General features: G+C 36.2%; 1 protein-coding gene across 1 annotated transcript in view; it reads left to right on the top strand.

The window, feature by feature from the left end:
• LOC148954904 (zinc metalloproteinase nas-39-like) overlaps positions 1 to 17484 on the top strand; it is a 19908-nt gene extending 2424 nt beyond the window's left edge. Inside the window, exons 2-5 of the mRNA XM_089105551.1 lie at positions 10066 to 10239; positions 13062 to 13226; positions 16383 to 16553; positions 17311 to 17484. Coding sequence (XP_088961677.1) covers positions 10066 to 10239; positions 13062 to 13226; positions 16383 to 16553; positions 17311 to 17472 — 672 coding nt within the window. The 3' untranslated portion in view covers positions 17473 to 17484. The remainder of the gene's footprint in view (positions 1 to 10065; positions 10240 to 13061; positions 13227 to 16382; positions 16554 to 17310) is intronic.
• Positions 17485 to 19134: the final 1650 nt, after the last annotated feature.

Raw genomic sequence — 19134 nt, 5'->3', positions numbered from 1 at the left:
TCCAACTCTTGCATTTCATGACAGAAATTCAAAATGAACTTCGAAAAATCAAGAGAATGTAACTGTGAGAAGGTAAAGCACAACAAGTCACTACTGAAATATTCCAACTCTTGCTTTTCACGACAGAAATTCAAAATGAAATTTGAAAAATTAAGACAATGTAACTGTGATATGGTAAGTTTGTAAGTTTTTGTGTGTGTGTGAGTTTTCGTGTGTGTGTGTGTATGTTTTCGTGTGTGTGCGTTAGTGTTCGTGTATGTGTGTGTAAGTTTTTGTGTGTGTGTGTCTAATTTTTTGTGTGTGTGTGTAAGTTTGTGTGTGTGTTTTTAAGTTTTTGTGTGTGTGTATGAGGGTCTGGTCACGCTATTTTGAGCTGTGTTTTTTGTTTTTGCAAGTGGTTTTAAGTTTTTGTGTGTGTGTGTGTAAGTGTGTTTGTTTGGTTTCTTGGTTGGGGTGTAGTAAGTTTTTGTGTGTGTTTTTAAGTTTGTGTGTGTTTGTGTGTGTGTGTATTTTTTGTTTTTTTGCTATTTTAAGTTTTTGTTTTTGTGTGTGTTTGTGTGTTTGTGTGTTTGTTTTTTTATGTTTTTGTGTGTGTGTGTTTGTTTTTGTGTGTGTGTGTGTGTTTGTTTTTTTTTGTGTGTTTGTGTGTGTGTGTGTGTTTTTGTGTGTGTGTGTGTGAGTTTTGTGTGTTCATGTGTAAGTTTTTTGTGTGTGTGTGTGTGTGTGTGTAAGTTTTTGTGTGTGTGTGAGTTTTGGCGTGTGTGTGTAAGTTTTTGTGTGTGTGTGTGTGTGTGGTTGTGTGTGTGTGTGTGTGTGTGTTTTTTTTTGTTTGATTTTAATTTTATTTGTGCTTTTTATTTTTAGTTTTATTGTTTAAGTATGTTTGATTGTTTGTGTGTGTGTGTTAGATTGCTTGTTATTGTTAGTTTGTTCGTTGGTTTTTGATTTATCGTGTGTTTTTTTTTTTGTGGTTATGTTTTGTGTGTGTGTGTGTGTGTGTGTAAGTTTTTGTGTTGATGTTAGTTTGTGTGTTCTAGTTTGTTTTGTTGTGGTTTTGTAAGTTTTTGTGTGTGTGTGTGTGTGTGTGTATGTTTGTGTGTTTTTTTATTTTAGTTCTTTTTTTTTTATTATATCTTGTGTGTTTTTTTTTGTTCTTTTTTTTTTGTTTTTTTTTGTTTGTGTTTGTGTGTTTATGATTTATTGTGTGTTTGATAGTTGTAGTGTGTGTGTGTAAGTTTTTGTGAGAGCGTGTAATATTTTGTGAGTTTGTGTAAGTTTTTGTGTGAATTTAATTTTTTATGTTATTGTTAGTTTTCGAGTGCATGTTTTATTTTTATGTGTGTTTATGTGTGTGTGTGTGTTTTTGTGTTTGAGTTAGTTTTAGTGTGTGTGTGTAAGTTTTTTTTGTGTTCATGTGTAAGTTTTTGTGTATGTGTGTGTGTGTGTGTGTAAGTTTTTGTGTGTGTGTAAGTTTTTGCGTGTGTGTGTTAGTTTTGGTGTGTGGGTTTGTGTGTGTGTGTGTGTGTGTGTGTGTGTGTGTGAGTTTTTGTGTGAATGTAAGTTTTTGTGTGAATGTATGTTTTAGTGTGAATGTGTAAGTTTTTGTGTGTGTGTGTGTAAGTTTTTTTGTGTGTGTGTTTAAGTTTTTGAGTTTGTGTGTAAGTTTTGGCGTGTGTGTGTAAGTTTTCATTAGTGTGTGTGTGTTAGTTTTTGTGTGTGTGTGTGTGTGAGTTTTTTTGCGTGTGTGTAAGTGTTTGTGTGTGTGTAAGTTTTTGTGTGCATGTAAGTTTTTGTGTATATGTAAGTTTTTGCGTGTGTGTCTAAGTTTGTGTGTGTGTGTGGGTAAGTTTTTGTGTGTCTAAGCTTTTGTGTGTGGGTGTTAGTTTTTTGTGTGTGTGTGTAAGTTTGTGTGTGTGTGTGTGTGTGTAAGTTTTTGTGTGTGTAAGTTTTTGTTTTTTTTTTTTTATTATTTTGTGTGTGTGTGTGTGTGTGTAATTGTGTTTGTTTGTTTGTTTTAGAGTGTGTGTGTAAGTTTTAGTGTGTGTGTGTGTGTTAGTTTTGTGTGTGTGTGTGTTTGTGTGTTTTAGTTTTTGTGTGTGTGTGTGTGAGTTTTTTTGTGTTAATGTGTAAGTTTTTGTGTGTGTGTGTGTGTGTTAGTTTTTTTGTGTGTGTAATTTTTGGAGTGTGTGTGTGAGTTTTCGTGTGTGTGTGTGTGTAATTTTTGTGTGTGTGTGTGTAAGTTTTTATGTGCATGTTAGTTTTAGTCTGTATGTAAGTTTTCGTGTGCATGTGTAAGTTTTTGTGTGTGTGTGTGTGTGTGTGTTTTTTTTTGTGTGTGTGTGTTTTTTTGTGTGTGTGTGTAATTTTGTTTTCGTTTTTTTTTGTGAGTTTGTGGGTGTAAGTTTGTGTGTGTGTGTGTAATTTTTTTAGTGTTAGTTATTTTTTGTGTGCGTGTAAGGGGACCGGGGGAGGGCCATTGGGGCCCAGGGAGGGCGTTTGGGGATCCGGGGACCCATGAGGATTGAGTGGTCTTTTGGGCGCCCGGGGGGACGTTTGGGGACCGGGGGAGGGCCTTTGGGAGCCCAGTGGACCTTAGGGGATCGGTGGAGGACCTTTGGGGGCCCGGGGGATGCTTGGGGGCCGGTTGGCCCTTTGGGAGCCCGGGGGACCTTTGAGGACCAGGGGAGGGCCTTTGGGGGTCTGAGGAGGGCGTTTGGGGGATAACATTTTGAAATTTTTACTTTTTAGTTTACTTTTTTTTTGCGGCGCATCTCTGCGGCACATCCTGCGGCACTTTCCTGCGGTGCCTCCCTGCGGCACATCCCCTGCGGCGCTTTCCTGACCCGCGGCGCATCCCTGCGGCACATCCTGCGGCGCTTTCCTGGCCCACGGCGCATCCCGGCGGCGCTTCTCTGGTCCGGAGGACCTTTGGGGGCCGGGGGAGGGCCTTGGGGGCACAGGGAGGGCCTCTGGGGCACAGGGAGGGCCTTGGGGGGTCCGGGGGGCAGTTGGAGACCTGGGGGACATTTGGGACCGGTGGATGGCCTTTGGGACCCCGTTGGTCCTTTGGGAGCTCGATGGGCCTTTGGGGGGTCCCGGGGATGGCCTTTGGGGGTCTGGGTGGGCCTTTGGGGACCGGTGGAGGGCCTTTGGGACCCCGTTGGTCCTTTGGGAGCTCGATGGGCCTTTAGGGGGCCCGGGGATGGCCTTTGGGGGTCTGGGTGGGCCTTTGGGGGCGCCGGTGGCCCTTTGGGAGCTTGGGGGGCCTTTGAGGACCGGGGGCTTCCTTCGGGGTTTGGGTAGGAGGATCGGAACCCTTTGGGGTTGGGTTAGAGGACCTCACAACACTGTTCAAATGAAACTTGTGTATTATAACGACCACAGAGTTTCACCATTAAATACTCTTCTAAAATCTCTTCAAAAATAATCTTTTAAAATGTCTCTAACTGTTTCGCCTAAATAGTTCCACAACCTGTCTAAAACAGTTTAGCCCAAATAATCCCTAAACATAATTAGGAGTGTTCCTTTTGTTTTTGGCATCTCTGCGCTAATACATTTTAAATTAATAAGAAACCTGATTCCCACGCTAAAACAATTCATCGCTAAGATGTTTCTTGGAGAATTGTTTCCATGGCCTTTGGCTATTAATATCCTTTTGAGTTCGACCAAAAGAGTTGTTTCCGAGGCAAAGACATTAATGACTTGGATCTATTCCTGGAGAATCGTTTCTATGAGAAAATTTTTAAAGTCTGACAGATGATATCATTGGTTGATTGATCTGTCAAGAAAGGGGAATTAATTTGTTGTTTCTAAGGGGAATTATTGATTCACGATAGGTGAATTGAGGTCGATAGCACAGGTGTTCCAAATCCCGGGAAACTCATAACATTTGGCTCGAAGAACAATAACAAATACTATTTCTGGATCATAACATTCGCTGAGAGCGTGCACTTACAACAACAACAACAACATTGACCTTGACATTTGCCTCGGAAACAACAACAAATACTATTTCTGGATCATAACATTCGCTGAGAGCGTGCACTTACAACAACAAATAGATCGACCTTGACATTCGCTGAGAGCGTGCACTTACAACAACAACAACATCGACCTTGGAAATTTAGGTCATTGACCCCATTAACAACGTGTTCTCCCCAGGGACTCTATGCCCATATATGGTGTGGGCGTGGGAGTTATAGGGTCATTTCTACTAAAAGGGCACAAGCCACTCCAATTTCGAATTGAATGAGCGCTTTTCAAAGTTTCTACGACAACTTCTTCGATACGAAGTGCCCTGCTCTAAAGGAAAAAATTAATAAATAATAAATTTTGCCAACATCGCTCTTATATGCCCCCAGGGCATAACTTAAAATCCTTGCCTTGAGGGTTGTGGGGGAGTGTCCTACTCTTTATTTAGTCCCCGTTGCTTGTCTCGTTCTCGAGTGTCCCCGTTCTTTACTTAGTCCTCACTGCTTGTCTCGTTCTCGAGTGTCCCCGTTCTTTACTTAGGCAGCGCGATCGCGCTGCCTATGACTTATACAATAAATTTCTATATAAACCTTATATGCCCCCAGGACATAACTTACAACCCTTGCACTGAGGGCTTTGAGGGGTTTATCTTCCTAAAAGACCTAATTTCCAGAACGTTCAACTACGTTGAACAAAATGGATACCTCGAAATTTTAATTGGATGTGTTTTGGAAAATGGTGGGTGAGAGAGGGGCGTTAGTCACTGTCCAATCACTTTCAACTGTTAAAAAATGCACTAGCCCTTTCGATTTCCAATTGAATGAGCCCTTTTGAAGTTTCTACGACAACGCTTTCAAAGCTTTATATGCCCTAGGGCATAACTTACAGCCCTTGCACTGAGGGCTTTGAGGGGGTTATCACCCTAAAAGACAAAATTTCCAGAACTTTCAGCTACGTTGAACAAAATGGATATCTCAAAATTTTAGTTCGGTGTGTTTGGGAAAATGGTGGGCATGATAGGGGCGTTAGTCGCTATCCAATCACTTTCAACTATTAAAAAAGGCACTAGCCCTTTCAATTTCCAATTGCATGAGCCCTTTTGAGGTTTCTAGGACAACGCTTTCAATAAAAACTTTATATGCACCCAGGGCATAACTTACAACCCTTGCCCAGAGGGCTGTGGGGGGAGAGATTGTCGTCCTTAAAGACCTAATTTCCAAAACTTTCAACTACTTGGAATAAAATGGCTATCAAAAAATTTTGATTGGATGTGTTTGGGGGAATGATGGGCGTGGGGGGGGGGGGCTAGTTGCCCTCCAATGACTTTCGACTATTAAAAAATGCAAAAAAGGCTTTGAATTTACAATCGAATGAGCCCCTTTTAAAGTTTCTACGACAACGCCTTCTATAAAAACCTTATATGCCCCCAAGGCATAACGTAAAACCCTTGCCCTGAGGGTTGTGGTGGAGCGTCCTCCTCAAAACATATTTTCCATCTTGAAATCATCTACGCTGAACAAAATGGCTATCTCAAATTTTGATTGGATGTGTTCGGGGGAATGATTGGCGTGAGAGGGGGGGGATGGGTCGTTGCCCACCAATTACTTTCGACTATTAAAAAGGGCACTAGAACTCTCAATTTCCAATCGAATAAGCCCCTTTTGAAGTTTCTACGACGACCCCTTCCATATGAAGTGCCCTGCTCTAAAGGAAAAAATAATAAATTGTAAATTGTGCCAACATCGTTCTTATATACCCTCAGGGCATAACTTAAAACCCTTGCCCTGAGGGTTGTTGGGGAGTGCCTCCTCAAAAATATATTTTCTATCTGGAAATCAACTACGCTGTTTGCCACTACACTTGTTGTTTTTGTTGTTGTTGTTGTTGTTTGGGGTTTGACGCGTTCGACCAATAGGTCATATGATGCGTTCGTATCACTCGATTATTCTGTGCCTTTTGTTATCACTAGCTTGCTTGGATAGACATATTTTCAAGAAGTAAATGGCTTTATTCATTGATTTTTTTTTTTATTCAATTTTTGACGAATGTTTGCCCAGGAACATGGCAAATTTGTGTCTTGAGCACATGACATGCTTACCAATAATTTTTTGTAATAACTTATTAAATTTTAGTGGAAATCTCTTTTGAGAGAAATTCTAAGTTTGGCTAATATTGGCTAATATTACTTTGTTGTTTAACACGTTTCAAAGAAATTGCATTTGATTATACCATTCACAACTAAGGCTAAACTGACTCTAAACGGCTAGCTTGAATAATGGCCCCTGACGATTAGGACCAGGCAAAACTATCATTTTAATTTCCTCTTGAAATGGATAAAGTCTGACAATGATGGAATTTTCCAATTACCAGTAAATAGATTTTTCGAAGATTTTAAACGACCATAACAGGAGTAGACCTGATGGCGGGGGGTGAATAAAATGTCTATTTCAAAATATTGATTGGAAGTGTTTGAGGGAATGATTGGCGTGGAGGAGGAGGCTATGTGCCCTCCAATCTCTTTTAACTATTACAAAGGGTATTAGCCCTTTGAATTTCTAATGGAATGAGCCTTTTTGAAGTTTCTACGACGAAACCTTCTATAAAAACCTTATATGTCCCCAGGGCGGAACTTACAACCCTTGCCCTGAGGTTTGTGGGGGATTGTCCTCCTCAAAAACATATTTTCTTTATGGAAATCAACTACGCTGAACAAAATGGCAATCTCAAAATTTTGATTGGATGTGTTTATGGGAATGATGGGCGTGGGTGGAGGGGGCTATTTGCCCTTCAATCACTTTCGATTATTGAAAAGGGCATTAGCCCTTTGAATTTCCAATCGAATGAGCCTTTTTTGAAGTTTCTACGACAGCGCCTTATATAAAAACCTTATATGCCCCCAGGGCAGAACTTAAAACCCTTCTCCTGAGGGTTGTGCGGGAGTGTCCTCCTCAAAAACATATTTTCTATCTGGAAATCAACTACGCTGAACAAAATTGCTATCTCAAAATTTTGATTGGATGTGTTTGGGGAAATGATGGGCATGGAGGGGGGGTTAGTTGCCCTCCAATCACTTTCGACTATTAAAAAGGGCACTAGTCACTCCAATATACAATCGAATCAGACTTTTACTAAGTTTCTACGACAACTCCTTCAATAAAAAGTGCCCGGCTGAAGAAAAAAAAACACATTGTGCCCACATCGTTCTTTACTTAGGCAGCGCTAGCGCACTGCCTATGATTGTGTGAATGGCAGTCCTAATAACTCTAAATTTGACCCATTTGCAGTGGCCCTGTATGCTCGACGAATTCTGTTCTGGATGTTTGAAAATGGACTTTGATACCTTTTCTGATCATAAGAATTGTGGTTATAGTAATAAGTTGAAAAATAGGATAACTACATATAAAAAATACTAATTAACTTAAGAGTAAGTTCCTCTTCTATATTCATCAGGATCAAATATGTTTGGGCTGTTAGAATTGTCCAATTTGTTCTCAAAGGCTGCAATACAAGAGGAAGTCACAACTTCTCCAGGCTTAAGAGACAAGGAGCTTTCCCAATGTTATTTATAGATTCATTAATTATATTTTTGAGTATACCATGTAGAAGGAGACAGGCAAAATTGATGAATAAATACTTACCGACGTTTTCCCACGCTGGCTGGCCCATAAGGCAACAATAATGCCCCTGCATGACGATTTATCCAGTACTAAGGACCAAAGATATTCCAGGACAACTTCAACAATACAGTTTCTGTCACGAGATAACGTCCTAGTGTTACTCTCTGCAGTCCGTTTTTTCTTTTTCCAGAAGGGACCAAATATTAAATATCATAGGGTAGGCAGTCCTCACCCATCCTTACCATTTGTTCTAACTACCTCCCGGGAAGTTATGATGCTGGTAGACTCCATGATGAGAATTTGAGAGAAACTTTCCAGGAACAGTTGAATAGATGAATTTTCTAAGGCTCGTAGCCTACCATGGGTAACACTAAACTTATTAAATCTTATATTTTGAAATCTTCATAAAAAAAACAATTCTTTTGGTTTATTTATTGACACCAAAATTCTAGTTTCTAGAGTTTTGGTTGATATTTAGCCGAGTCGCTATTTATAGTTCGTTGCCACTTGCGAGTTTTAAATTTAACAGTGTGGAAAATGATTGGAATAATTTTAGAAAAACAATTTGTTTAGTTGCTGATGGTGTCTTAGGGAAAAAAATTAGGACTGCAGCTAGGATTAAAGTAAGCATAAAAAGTAAGCGTAAAAGTATTAAAAGTAAGTATTAAAACATGAATTAAGAGGTGTAAAGCGGAGGCCATGGCTAAAGTTGCTGAGGATCTGGAAGATATAGCTAGAAGGCATAATAGTAAAATATTGTACTTGCATGTTAATAGATTGAGAGGGGGTAGTCAATCCAGACTTATCCCAGTTAAAGATAGGAACGGGGCCCCAATTAGTGATAAAGAAAGAGTTAAAGAAAGACGGGCAGAACATTTTAAGAACGTGGTAAACCGAGATAGAGTTACAGGAACAGATATAGAGGAACATGGAGAATAATGTGATACCCTGGATGTGAAAGAAGATTTGTTTTGTGAAGAAGAATTAGCGACAGCACTAAAAGGATTTAAAAATAACAAGGCTCCAGTTGCAGAGAGTGTGGTAAATGAGTTTCTTAAATATGGTGGATCTGAGATTAGAAGTAAGTTACTGAAGATTATGAATATGATTTTTGAAAAAGGGGAAGTACCTAGCGATTTCAAGAAAACCTTAATTAAACCACTGAATAAGAAAGGTGATAAGAGTGAGTGTGGTAATTATCGAGGCATTAGTCTGGTCTCTGTAGGTAGCATATTACTTAGTAATATGATAATTTTTAGATTGAAAGGTGCTGTATACAAAGTTTTGAGCGAAGAAAAGTGCAGTTTTAGAAAAGGTAGAGGATGTGTCGACCAAATTTTCACTCTTATGTTAATAATTAAGAAGTGCCTGAGTTGCCAAACACCTTCGGTCCTTAGTTTTATTGATTATGAGCAAGCGTTCGATTCTGTTGATACAAGAGCTTTAGAAAAGGTCTTATCCTTGTATGGTATACCAGACAAATACTTTAAAGTGATTAGTACTAAGTAGAAAATGAGGTTAGCAGCTGGTTTTGTATTAAATCAGGAGTTAAGCAGGGTGGTGTTCTATCCCCTCTATATGGAATATTTGGATGGAGTTTGTCTTAAGGAGCACAGGAAAGGCAAAGGGAGACCACGGAATCAAATAGGGGGAAAAAACTCTCCTGGACTTAAATCATGCAGATAATTTAAGTATCCTTGATGAAAGTGTGAGCAAATGAATGAACTCTTAGATGTTTCGCAAGTTCAGGGTGCTAGAATAGATTCGAAAATTTCTGTTAAGAAAACTTGTTAAGAAGACATAGTCAGTCTTAACGGACTTAATCAGGTGCCTTCAAAAAATCTATGAAAACAGCAATAAACTGTTTTTCCATTTATATTCCCCTTTTTTCAAAGGAGGCCTAATCAAGTGTCAAAACACCATCGTAACCAATAGCACTTAGAAGATAAACTATTTTCTGGATGGATATAGAAATTTGCTTGCACCAGGTACTGATAATTTACCGACAGAGGATAAAAAAAAATTTCAAGGTATCTCACAGCTGAAGAGGGTAGAAATTCACTCTCTAGCTGGTTCTTCTACGTAGAAATCTACGCAGAAATAATAACATAATAATTAAGAATTTGTTTATATTTTACGTGTTTCTTTGCTTTAATTCCTTTGTGCTTAGTTATATTTGTTGCCAAGGTCATATCCACAGAGGGGGGTTCAGGTGTTTAAATCCTCTCCCATATTTCTGCAGAACTCGTAAAAATGTAACAAGAATACATAAAAAAAATTGATTTGTTTTAAAAACAAAAATTTGCACAAATTGCCAAGTCCGTTAAAACTATATTATAAAGGCTAAAAAATGGTTTTAACTGCGAAATTGGAGGAATTACTCAAAATTGAGAATTTGTGCACCATTCTCTATTGCTAGCCTATAGCTCATATTTGTATTTTTGTACCTATTTTGTTTACTTATGTAATATTTTAGTGTGGAGCCGTTTTCAATGGTGATTTTGGCGAATTTAGCTCACCAAACTACCCAGAAATTTATCCAAAGAACTTGACTGATTGTGGATATAGGATCGTTGCACCATCTATAAGTAAAACAATCAGACTTCGGTTTGTAGACTTCTCAACTGAAGCAGAAAATGATGTTGTAACGGTAAGACCACATCTCTTTCCCAATGATTCCATTTTTCCCATATTTTTGGGAAAATTCCCAAATTTCCTCCAAAAAAAAATTGATAACTATGAAATCTTCCCGGAAATTAAGGTTAACAAAATTAATAGTTTGATGTCCTTGCTAGAGTTCATATATTGATGAATTTGAAATTTGTGAGAGGTTTTTGGGAACCCAATTTCCTTTAGTGGATATTCCAGACAACTCTTGTATTTGTGTCAATTTACTTTCGTAGTTATAGTACATTAGGGAAAAGGAGAAAAAAGAAAAGGGAATAGATTAAAATGTATAATTTATGGGGGTACACACGTGGAAAGGCTGGGAACTAGGGTGGAGAAGTACTGCTAAGAAGAGTTTTTCACTTAGTAAATTGTTACATTATAATAAAGAAAACTTGAAGTTGCCTTTATTGGAGAGCTTGTTTACTATGAAAGAGGCATTAGTGCCTTCTAAAAGAGCAACGTTTAGTATTACTCATCAAAGGCTACGAGCCTGAGAAAATTTACCCGATTTATAAAGAGGGGGGAAACATCCCCTACAAGTGAAAGAATTTTAATGAAAATCAAACCGTCAGATTCAGCGTATCAGAAAACTCTATTACTTAGGTTTCAAGCTCATATCTGCAAAAATCTGCTACTTTGTATTTTTTGCTAGAAGAAAAATATACGAATATAGAAGTTAGTTACGAAAGTTAATTTGTAAATTACGTCATAACCAAATTTAGAGACATCCATTTAGCAAAAGAAAAGTAAAATTTTTATGCAAATTTTGTTTACTTATTCAATGACGGTTAGCCAAAATAAAAACTGCATTAACTAAAAAACGATCAGAAATTAAATAAAAAAACAAGTTTTTTAAACTGAAAGTAAGGAGCGACATTAAAACTTAAAACGAACAGAAATTATTCCGTATATGAAAGGGCTGTCCCCTCCTCAACGCCTCGCTCTTTACGCTAAAGTTTGACTCTGTCTCATAACTTTATTTTTTAAAACAATAAAAAACTTTAGCGTAAAGAGCAAAGCGTTGAGGAGGGGACAGCCCCTTTCATATACGGAATAATTTCTGTTCGTTTTAAGTTTTAATGTCGCTCCTTACTTTCAGTTTAAAAAACTTGTTTTTTTTATTTAATTATGAAAGAGTCATTAGTGCCTTCTAAAAGAGCAACGTCAACGTAACGTTTGAAGACAGCGTAAATAAATCGTAAAAAATGTAAGTAGTCCCTCTGTTTTTCTGTGAAACATGAACATTAAAAACATATTACGTTCTGGAGATCTATTGCGAAGTTTAGTTAAACTCAATGACTAAATTAGAGTTTTAGAAATAAAAAACCTTAATAAATATAAAAACATTAAGTTTTTCTACCACATCAGCATACTTATAAATTTACGAATTGCAGCATGATTCAGAGCCCTATTTGCAGAATACATGGTATTGGGAACGGGAAGGTGATTTGGAGCTCAATAATTTAGGTTAAAAACGTTGATAAGGAAAGCCATTCGCCAATTTTTTTGTAGGTGGAAACCCCTCTCCCTGAACTAAGAATATTTATCCGCACATATAATTTTTATTCGACTCTTTTTCTAAAACTAGGCAAATTTGTAGTTTGAAATATTCATTGGTTCACATTGGTTATATTTTACTTAACTTGTTTTAATGCGAGGCCATTAAAGTATCTAGCAGAGGTTCTAACCTTTTCCATATCTAAATACTTAATAGGATTATATATTTTTTTACATAATGGAAATATAAAGATTTTTTGGACACCCTTCTTTGCTCGTTTAACAAAACAGCGTTCCCCTGAGGTAAGTTCGGAACCCCAAGCAATTGAATCATATCCAAGACCCTGCTTTTGATAAACGTTAGTTAACTTCTTGTTTTTTTTTCTGAGTGTATGAAACAGGAGAAGAATTAATCCTGAGCTAAATCTGAATTTGGCTCTATATTGTGCGTGAGGATCTAAGTTTGACTCAAGGAAATTATGTCATGAAATTTTAATAAACTAGTCACTTAGCCAAAGCTCAGTAATTTAACTCTGAAGTAAGTTACGCTTTTTTGACACTCAAAAGTCGATAACAACGCGTTGTAATGAAATATGTAAGCGATCAAACAGTAACGAACCGTTGAACAAATAAATGACGAAAACTTCCCTTTGAGCTGTCTCCGGTTCCAAAAAAAAAGAGAAAAATGTACGATAGAATATTAGAATAAATTGAAAATAATAGAATATTGACTATAGAAAATACAATAGAAAATTAAAAATATATGAAACAAAAAATTATGCCCCTCATATCTTTCCTTTTTATTTCGTTTTGTGTATTATAGGGCGTCATCGTATCGGGCGTCGTCGTATCGTCATCGTATGGGCGTATCGGGCGTCAACCCGACGCCCTATACACCAGTAATGGCATTAGGGGGTCTTTATCATTAGCCTTTTTTTTAAGGTATTTTAGCCTGTTTTTCAATTGCTCTTTCTTTCTACATTGAAGACTTGAGTGTTTTCGCCAAGGTATATGCATTAGGTTCCAGTTTTCACAATGGATTTATTCGTAATACCTTAGGAAATTTTTGCTTGTGGCTTGAAAGAAAAATTGCAAGAACCTCCCCAAAACACATGCTGTTCGAATGTGTTAGCATGTCGTATGCGTTTCCATGCCACCTATTACAAACTAATAAACTTATGTTTTTTAATAGCTGAACTGTCTTGTCATTTTTTGTTATAAAGGTTTTACTTAAGTCATATTTAGCCAGGGTAGTCTTGGACAATATCTACTAACAATTATAAGCAATATTTTGTTCTTTTTAAGGTCTACGATGGTGCAGATTCAACTGCAACTGTCTTAGCAACCCTAAGTGGTACTGATCTAACTGAAAATGAAGCTGTTATTACAGGATCAGGCAACAGCCTTTATGTTAGCCTCACAACAGATTCTTCAGTAAACGATCGTGGATTCTTAGCACAGTGGTCTCTTGTGAGTTTTTCATTCCGTTTCAAGATTCCATTTCAAATGAATAATGAGTAGTTTATGTAGTAAAGAAAGAAATAAAAAAAACATATGTAATAAATTAAATTCACCGATAAACAGAAAAATTAGGATACACAGATTTTGCCCCTATAAGGTTTTGGGTGATTTTAAAGAAAATTTCTCACAATTAATGAGAATAGCCAATTAACACTTTTCTAATACAGTTAGGATTTTTACACAGGCTTTGCGCCAACATTTTGAACTTTTCTTTTTTAACTGTGGTTTTAGAATTCTCAAAAAACCTATTTTAGTTGTCCAGTTAAGTATCCTGATGCAGTGTATTGTGTTAGCTCAGAACTTCCATCAGACCAAGGTGTCATTAAAATTAGGCCTTCAGTACCCAGACCAGAGCTCAATTACGTCAAAAATATGGGTAGCATCTTGCTAAAATCAATGTCAAAAGGCATCTAAAGACAGAATAGCAGCCTGCTAGTTTTGCTAACCCCAGAAAATCCAATCAAACAGTTCGTGGTAACGAACTGTAAGTAAGGAGCGACCCGGCTCAATAGTAACCGAAACTCTAAAAAACGGAATTTTCATACCAGTAGATGCATCAAAAGAATTGGAATTTTATGCTGATTTCAAATATATAAATTTCATCAAATTTAGTCTAACCCATCAAAAGTTACGAGTCTGAACAAATTGGCCTTATCTTTGAAAAAAAGGGGAAACACCCGCTAAATGTGATAGAATCTTAGTGAAAATAAAACCATCAGATTCAGCATAACAGAGAACCCTACTGTAGATGTTTCAAGCTCCTATCTGCAAAAATGTGGAATTTTGTATTTTTGCCAAAAGAAAGATCCCGGATGCGTGTTTATTTGGTTTTTTTTTTGTTTTTTTTTTGTTTTTTCAGGGGTCATCGTATCGATCCAGTAGTCTTAGAACTGAAATTAATTAAGTAGTCTTAGAACTGAAATTAGAACTGAAATTTGAACTGAAATTAAGCGTTCTAGTGCTCTTTTTAAGTGACCAAAAAATTGTAGGGTAACTTGGCCCCCTCCCACGCTACGTGGGAGAATCTTTCCATGGAGACTGTTTCCTTGGGGGAAGGGACATTTCTTTCAAGGGGGCGCTGGATTTCCCAGCATTATTCAAAAATCGATCAGAAATTAAATAAAAAAAACAAGTTTTTTTTCAACTGAAAGTAAGGAGCAACATTAAAACTTAAAACGAACAGAAATTTTTACGTATATGAGGGGATTTGCTCCCTAGTCAATACCCTGCTCTTTACGGTAAAGTTTTTTAGTACTTGCAAAAGAGCTATCTTTTCTAATTAAACGGATTTTGTGATTCAGGGTTTTGTGATTCGAAAAAAATTCGAACTTTAGCGTCAAGAGCGAGGTAATGACTAGGGTCCCCTCATATACGTAATAATTTCTTGTCGTTCTAAGTTTTAATGTTCTAAGAGTTTCCTAGTTTGAATCGAAAGGGCCCTCTGAGAAATGGTTCTCCCCTCTTTTTTCCCCAGTTAGTGCAAAAAGTTTTTTCGTATAAAAACATTTTTGTCCTCATAATTTTACATTTTGTGTTGAGGAAAGGAAAGGGTGGAAATAGTACATAACCAAAAATTTGTCCCGATATTTCTTCAATTTATAATGTTGAATGTCATAACATAATGGTTTTACTAAGCAGTAATATTATTTGCAACAAAAGCATGTTCAAAAGCAGCTAGAGTTTTTTTTTGATAAGACAGTGGAAACAAAATAACTAAAACTTACTCATACCGAAATAGTTACGAAGATCCAAATATTTCGGGTTCGTATCCGGGAGCCTTTATCAACTGAAAAAAGCTATTTTGAATAACGCTATATGAAAAAATTAAAAAAAAAGGAAACTCGCATTTAAACCAAACCTAATCAGATATTTCACATAACAAAAAAAAAAAAAAAAAATGAAAAACAACAAACCACAAGTAAAGATGCCAGAATTATCTACCACTAACCCAGCAGTCTCCTCGACGATATCCCTTGACGGAGTTATATACCATCTACATTAAATTACTGATTTTTCTGAGCGTCAAACTTAATAGATTAAGTTTCCAATTTTAGAAACCTTAATTTATTTGGATGCTAAAATTAGCAAGCTGCCACCCTGATTTGAGACCCAAACAGGTCCAGCCCGGGTAGCAAAGAACCAGCTTCACTATTACCGACCTAGCTCTTTCTACCACCCTGATTGCTTTTTGTTTGCCCTCCTAAGCTATTATTACGTGAATTGCTGGTATCCAAGAAAAGGGGTACAATTCCAAAAAACTTCCTTTGTGAAATTACAATTCTTTGAAATACCCATATTAGCCTACCTTAATGTAACCTAATTGCTCTATTCACCCAAAAAACCATAATATACAACTGAAGCTTGGTCCCTGTTACATAAATTATTATTGTAATTTTTTGCCACAATGCGCAGCATTTAATACGAAGCAATTTAGAATCCAAGACTTACTTGCCAGCTATCAATTTCTCTCATATATATGTTTCTCTAAATTCCCAGACTCAACTGATGTGTCAACAAACAAATTAGGTTTTGAAATTCTTTCAATTTATACTCATGGCTTTCAACCTCAGGGGATCCCTAATTTCAGTCAGGTGACAACTTGTGAAAAGCAGACTGGGAGGAGTAAACAAATTTTGCAAAAATGGCAACCTGTCTAGATCGTTTTTTTTTTCAATCCGGAGAATGATACCTTGCCCATCTTCAGAAAAAATAACAGTGCCGTTTTCAAGGAAAAAAAAATTGAAGATGGATATAAATTTATGCATATTTACAAATGTATAATTATTGACCTCAATAATATAGAATATACCAGTCCTCGTGATGCTTAATTGAAGTCTTTAGAATTCTTAGATGTTATTTTTGTGGTTGAAGATTTCTACAATATTGGAGCCTTTACTATACATGCTGGTATAAAACCCTTTTTTTCTTACATTTATTATCTAATCTTGATATTCAGCTTTCGGGAACATTTATTTCGCTTTGTCACAACATTAAACTCTCTCTCTCTCTCTCTCTCTCTTCCTCTTCCTCTCTCTCTCTTTCTCTCTCTCTCTCTTTCTCTTCCCTCTGTCTCCCTAACTTATCTTACTAGGCTTATTACTTTAGGCATGTGGCAGTCGCTATACAAGCATCAAAGGTGAAATCCACTCTCCTGATTACCCTAATCAGTATGCCGACAACTTGGATGAGTGCTATGATATATCAGCACCCACTGGTAAAGCTGTTCGATTGGAGTTTGGAGAAGTTGACACAGAAACCGGTGTAGATTTTATACGAGTGAGTGGACGATATTCAGTTATTAGGACTGACTTTTGAAGATTGTTTAATTAGAACTGACTTTAAGTTCAGTTATTAGAAATGACTTTGATTTTATACGAGTGAGACTATTTTATTAAGTTATTAGATCTGACTTTTGAAGATTGTTTAATTAGAACTGACTTTAAGTTCAGTTATTAGAAATGACTTTGATTTTATACGAGTGAGACTATTTTATTAAGTTATTAGAGCATTTTGACTTTTGATTTGTTGAGGAGTTCCGTTCTCTTTCATGATATCATTGACAGTAAAAATTCTGAAGGACCTGTGAAAAGTTTGGAGTTGACTGAAATACAAAGTAATAGTCTCAGTTTTTATAGAAAACAAATCAACGAAATTTGTACCCATCAACTATCTAGTTTGTGGAGGCGGGTTCATTTCTAAATGTGATTTTACTATTCAACTTTGAGTTTCTTGTTTTTTCGTTTTATAATATCTCTTGTTTTCTTTTTTTCTTTTTTCATGTAGGTGTAATAATTTTCTAATACAAACTTAGCATTAGTCGTTTCGTGAACCAAAAATTGGGATATATTTTACATATTGCTAAATTTACACCAAAGTTTTGTTAATTGTTAAGGATACTACAAATTATTTCGACTACTTTGACGAATTTTGTGTTTAAAATGAGCTATTCAAATATATGCAGTGGAAGAAAATTAAAATCATTAGATGAAAATGGTGGTGTCTGAATGTGTAAATTTTTTTTCTACCATTTCAGGTTCATGATGGCGATTCTGAGGCTGGTAACTTATTAGCAGAACTTAGCGGACAGTCTGCTGGTGAAGTCTTTGTTTCAACAATGTCCAACCTGTACGTTTCATTTCAATCAAATGCTGGAGGATCAGGCCAAGGCTTCATAGCCTATTATAGTCAGGTATAGTGAATTCCTTAAGACTTAAGTAATTTTTTGGCATTGTATATATTTATATATATATATATATATATATATATATATATATATATATATATATATATATATATATATATATATATATATATATATATATATATATATATATATATATATATATATATATATATATATATATATATATATATATATATATATATATATATATATATATATATATATATATATATATATATATATATATATATATATATATATATATATAGACTCAAATTCACCTCCTGTGAGCCCGGTAGTAGTGCCTGTGTCTCTAATAATTCCTGTTCTTGTGTCTCTGGCTTATGAAAAAACATTCTAAACGTTGGAGTTGCTAGTGCACGCTAAAGAATAAAGGAAAAATAACTAATTAATGGAACGAAAACTTTTTATCAAACAGTTCGTGGTAACGAACTGTAAGTAAGGAGCGACCGGCTCAATGGTAACCGAAACTCTATAAAACGGGTTTTTGATAGTAATAGATAAATCAAAGGAATCAGATTTCAATGCTGAATTCAAATATATAATTTTCATCAAGTTTAGTCCTACCCATCAAAAGTTAAGCGCCTGAGAAAATTTGGCTGATTTTCGAAAAAAGGGAGAAAGACCCCCTAAAAATTATAGAATCTTAATAAAAATCACGCCATCAGATTCAGCGTATCAGGGAACCCTACTGTAGAAGTTTCAAGCTCCATCTACAAAAATGTGGAATTTCCTATTTTTTACCAGAAGAAAGATCATGGATGCGGGTTTATTTGTTTTTTGTTTTTTTTTCCCAGGGGTGATCGTATTGATCCAGTGGTCCTAGAATATCGTGGGAGGGCTCATTGGAACGTAAATTAAAAGTTCTAGTGCCCTTTTTAAGTGACCGAAAAAAATGGAGGGCAACTAGACCCCCTCCCAAGCTCATATTTTTCCCAAAGTCACCCGATCAAAATTTTTAGATAGCCATTTTGTTCAGCATGGTCGAAAATATGATAAAAATGTCTTTTAGGATGACTTAATCCCCCGAAGTCCCCGGGGGGAGGGCTGAAAGTTATGAACTTTACCCAATGTTAACATATAGTATTGGTTATTGGGAAGCATACAGACGTTTTCAGGGGGAATTTTTGTTGGTAGGTGGGGGAGGGGTCAGGGGTTATAAGGGAGGATCTTTCCATGAAGGAAGTTTTCATGGGGGAAGGAACATTTCTATGAAGGGGGCGCCGGATTTCCCAGCATTGTTAAAGAAAAAGATCAGAAATTAAATAAAAAAAAAAGTTTTTCAACTGATTTCAACTGATCAACTGATTGTGATTAAGGGGTCATTTTTAATAAATTGGAAAACAATTCGAACCTTAGCTTAAGTAGCAGAGTATTGACTAGGGGGCGAACCCCCTAATATACGTATTAAAAATCTATGAATATAGAAGTTCGTTACGTAAGTTAATTCGTAAGTTACGTATATTTATTACTAATAAAAACGTTCGTAAATAAAATTAAACAACTTTCGAGAAAGCCATTATACCAAATAAAAGTAAAATTAATATGCAAAATTTGTTTTAATTATTCATGTACGGTGAGCCAAAATCAAAACCTGCATTAATTCAAAAACGTTCAAAAATTAAATAAAAAAAACAAGTTTTTTTAACTGAA

The sequence above is a fragment of the Artemia sp. Qi Xiang Cuo genome, chromosome 2, assembly GCF_049724085.1.
Source record: "Artemia sp. Qi Xiang Cuo chromosome 2, ASM4972408v1, whole genome shotgun sequence".
In the NCBI taxonomy this organism is placed as follows: Eukaryota; Metazoa; Arthropoda; class Branchiopoda; order Anostraca; family Artemiidae; genus Artemia; species Artemia sp. Qi Xiang Cuo.
This window is presented reverse-complemented; position numbering and strand designations above follow the sequence as displayed.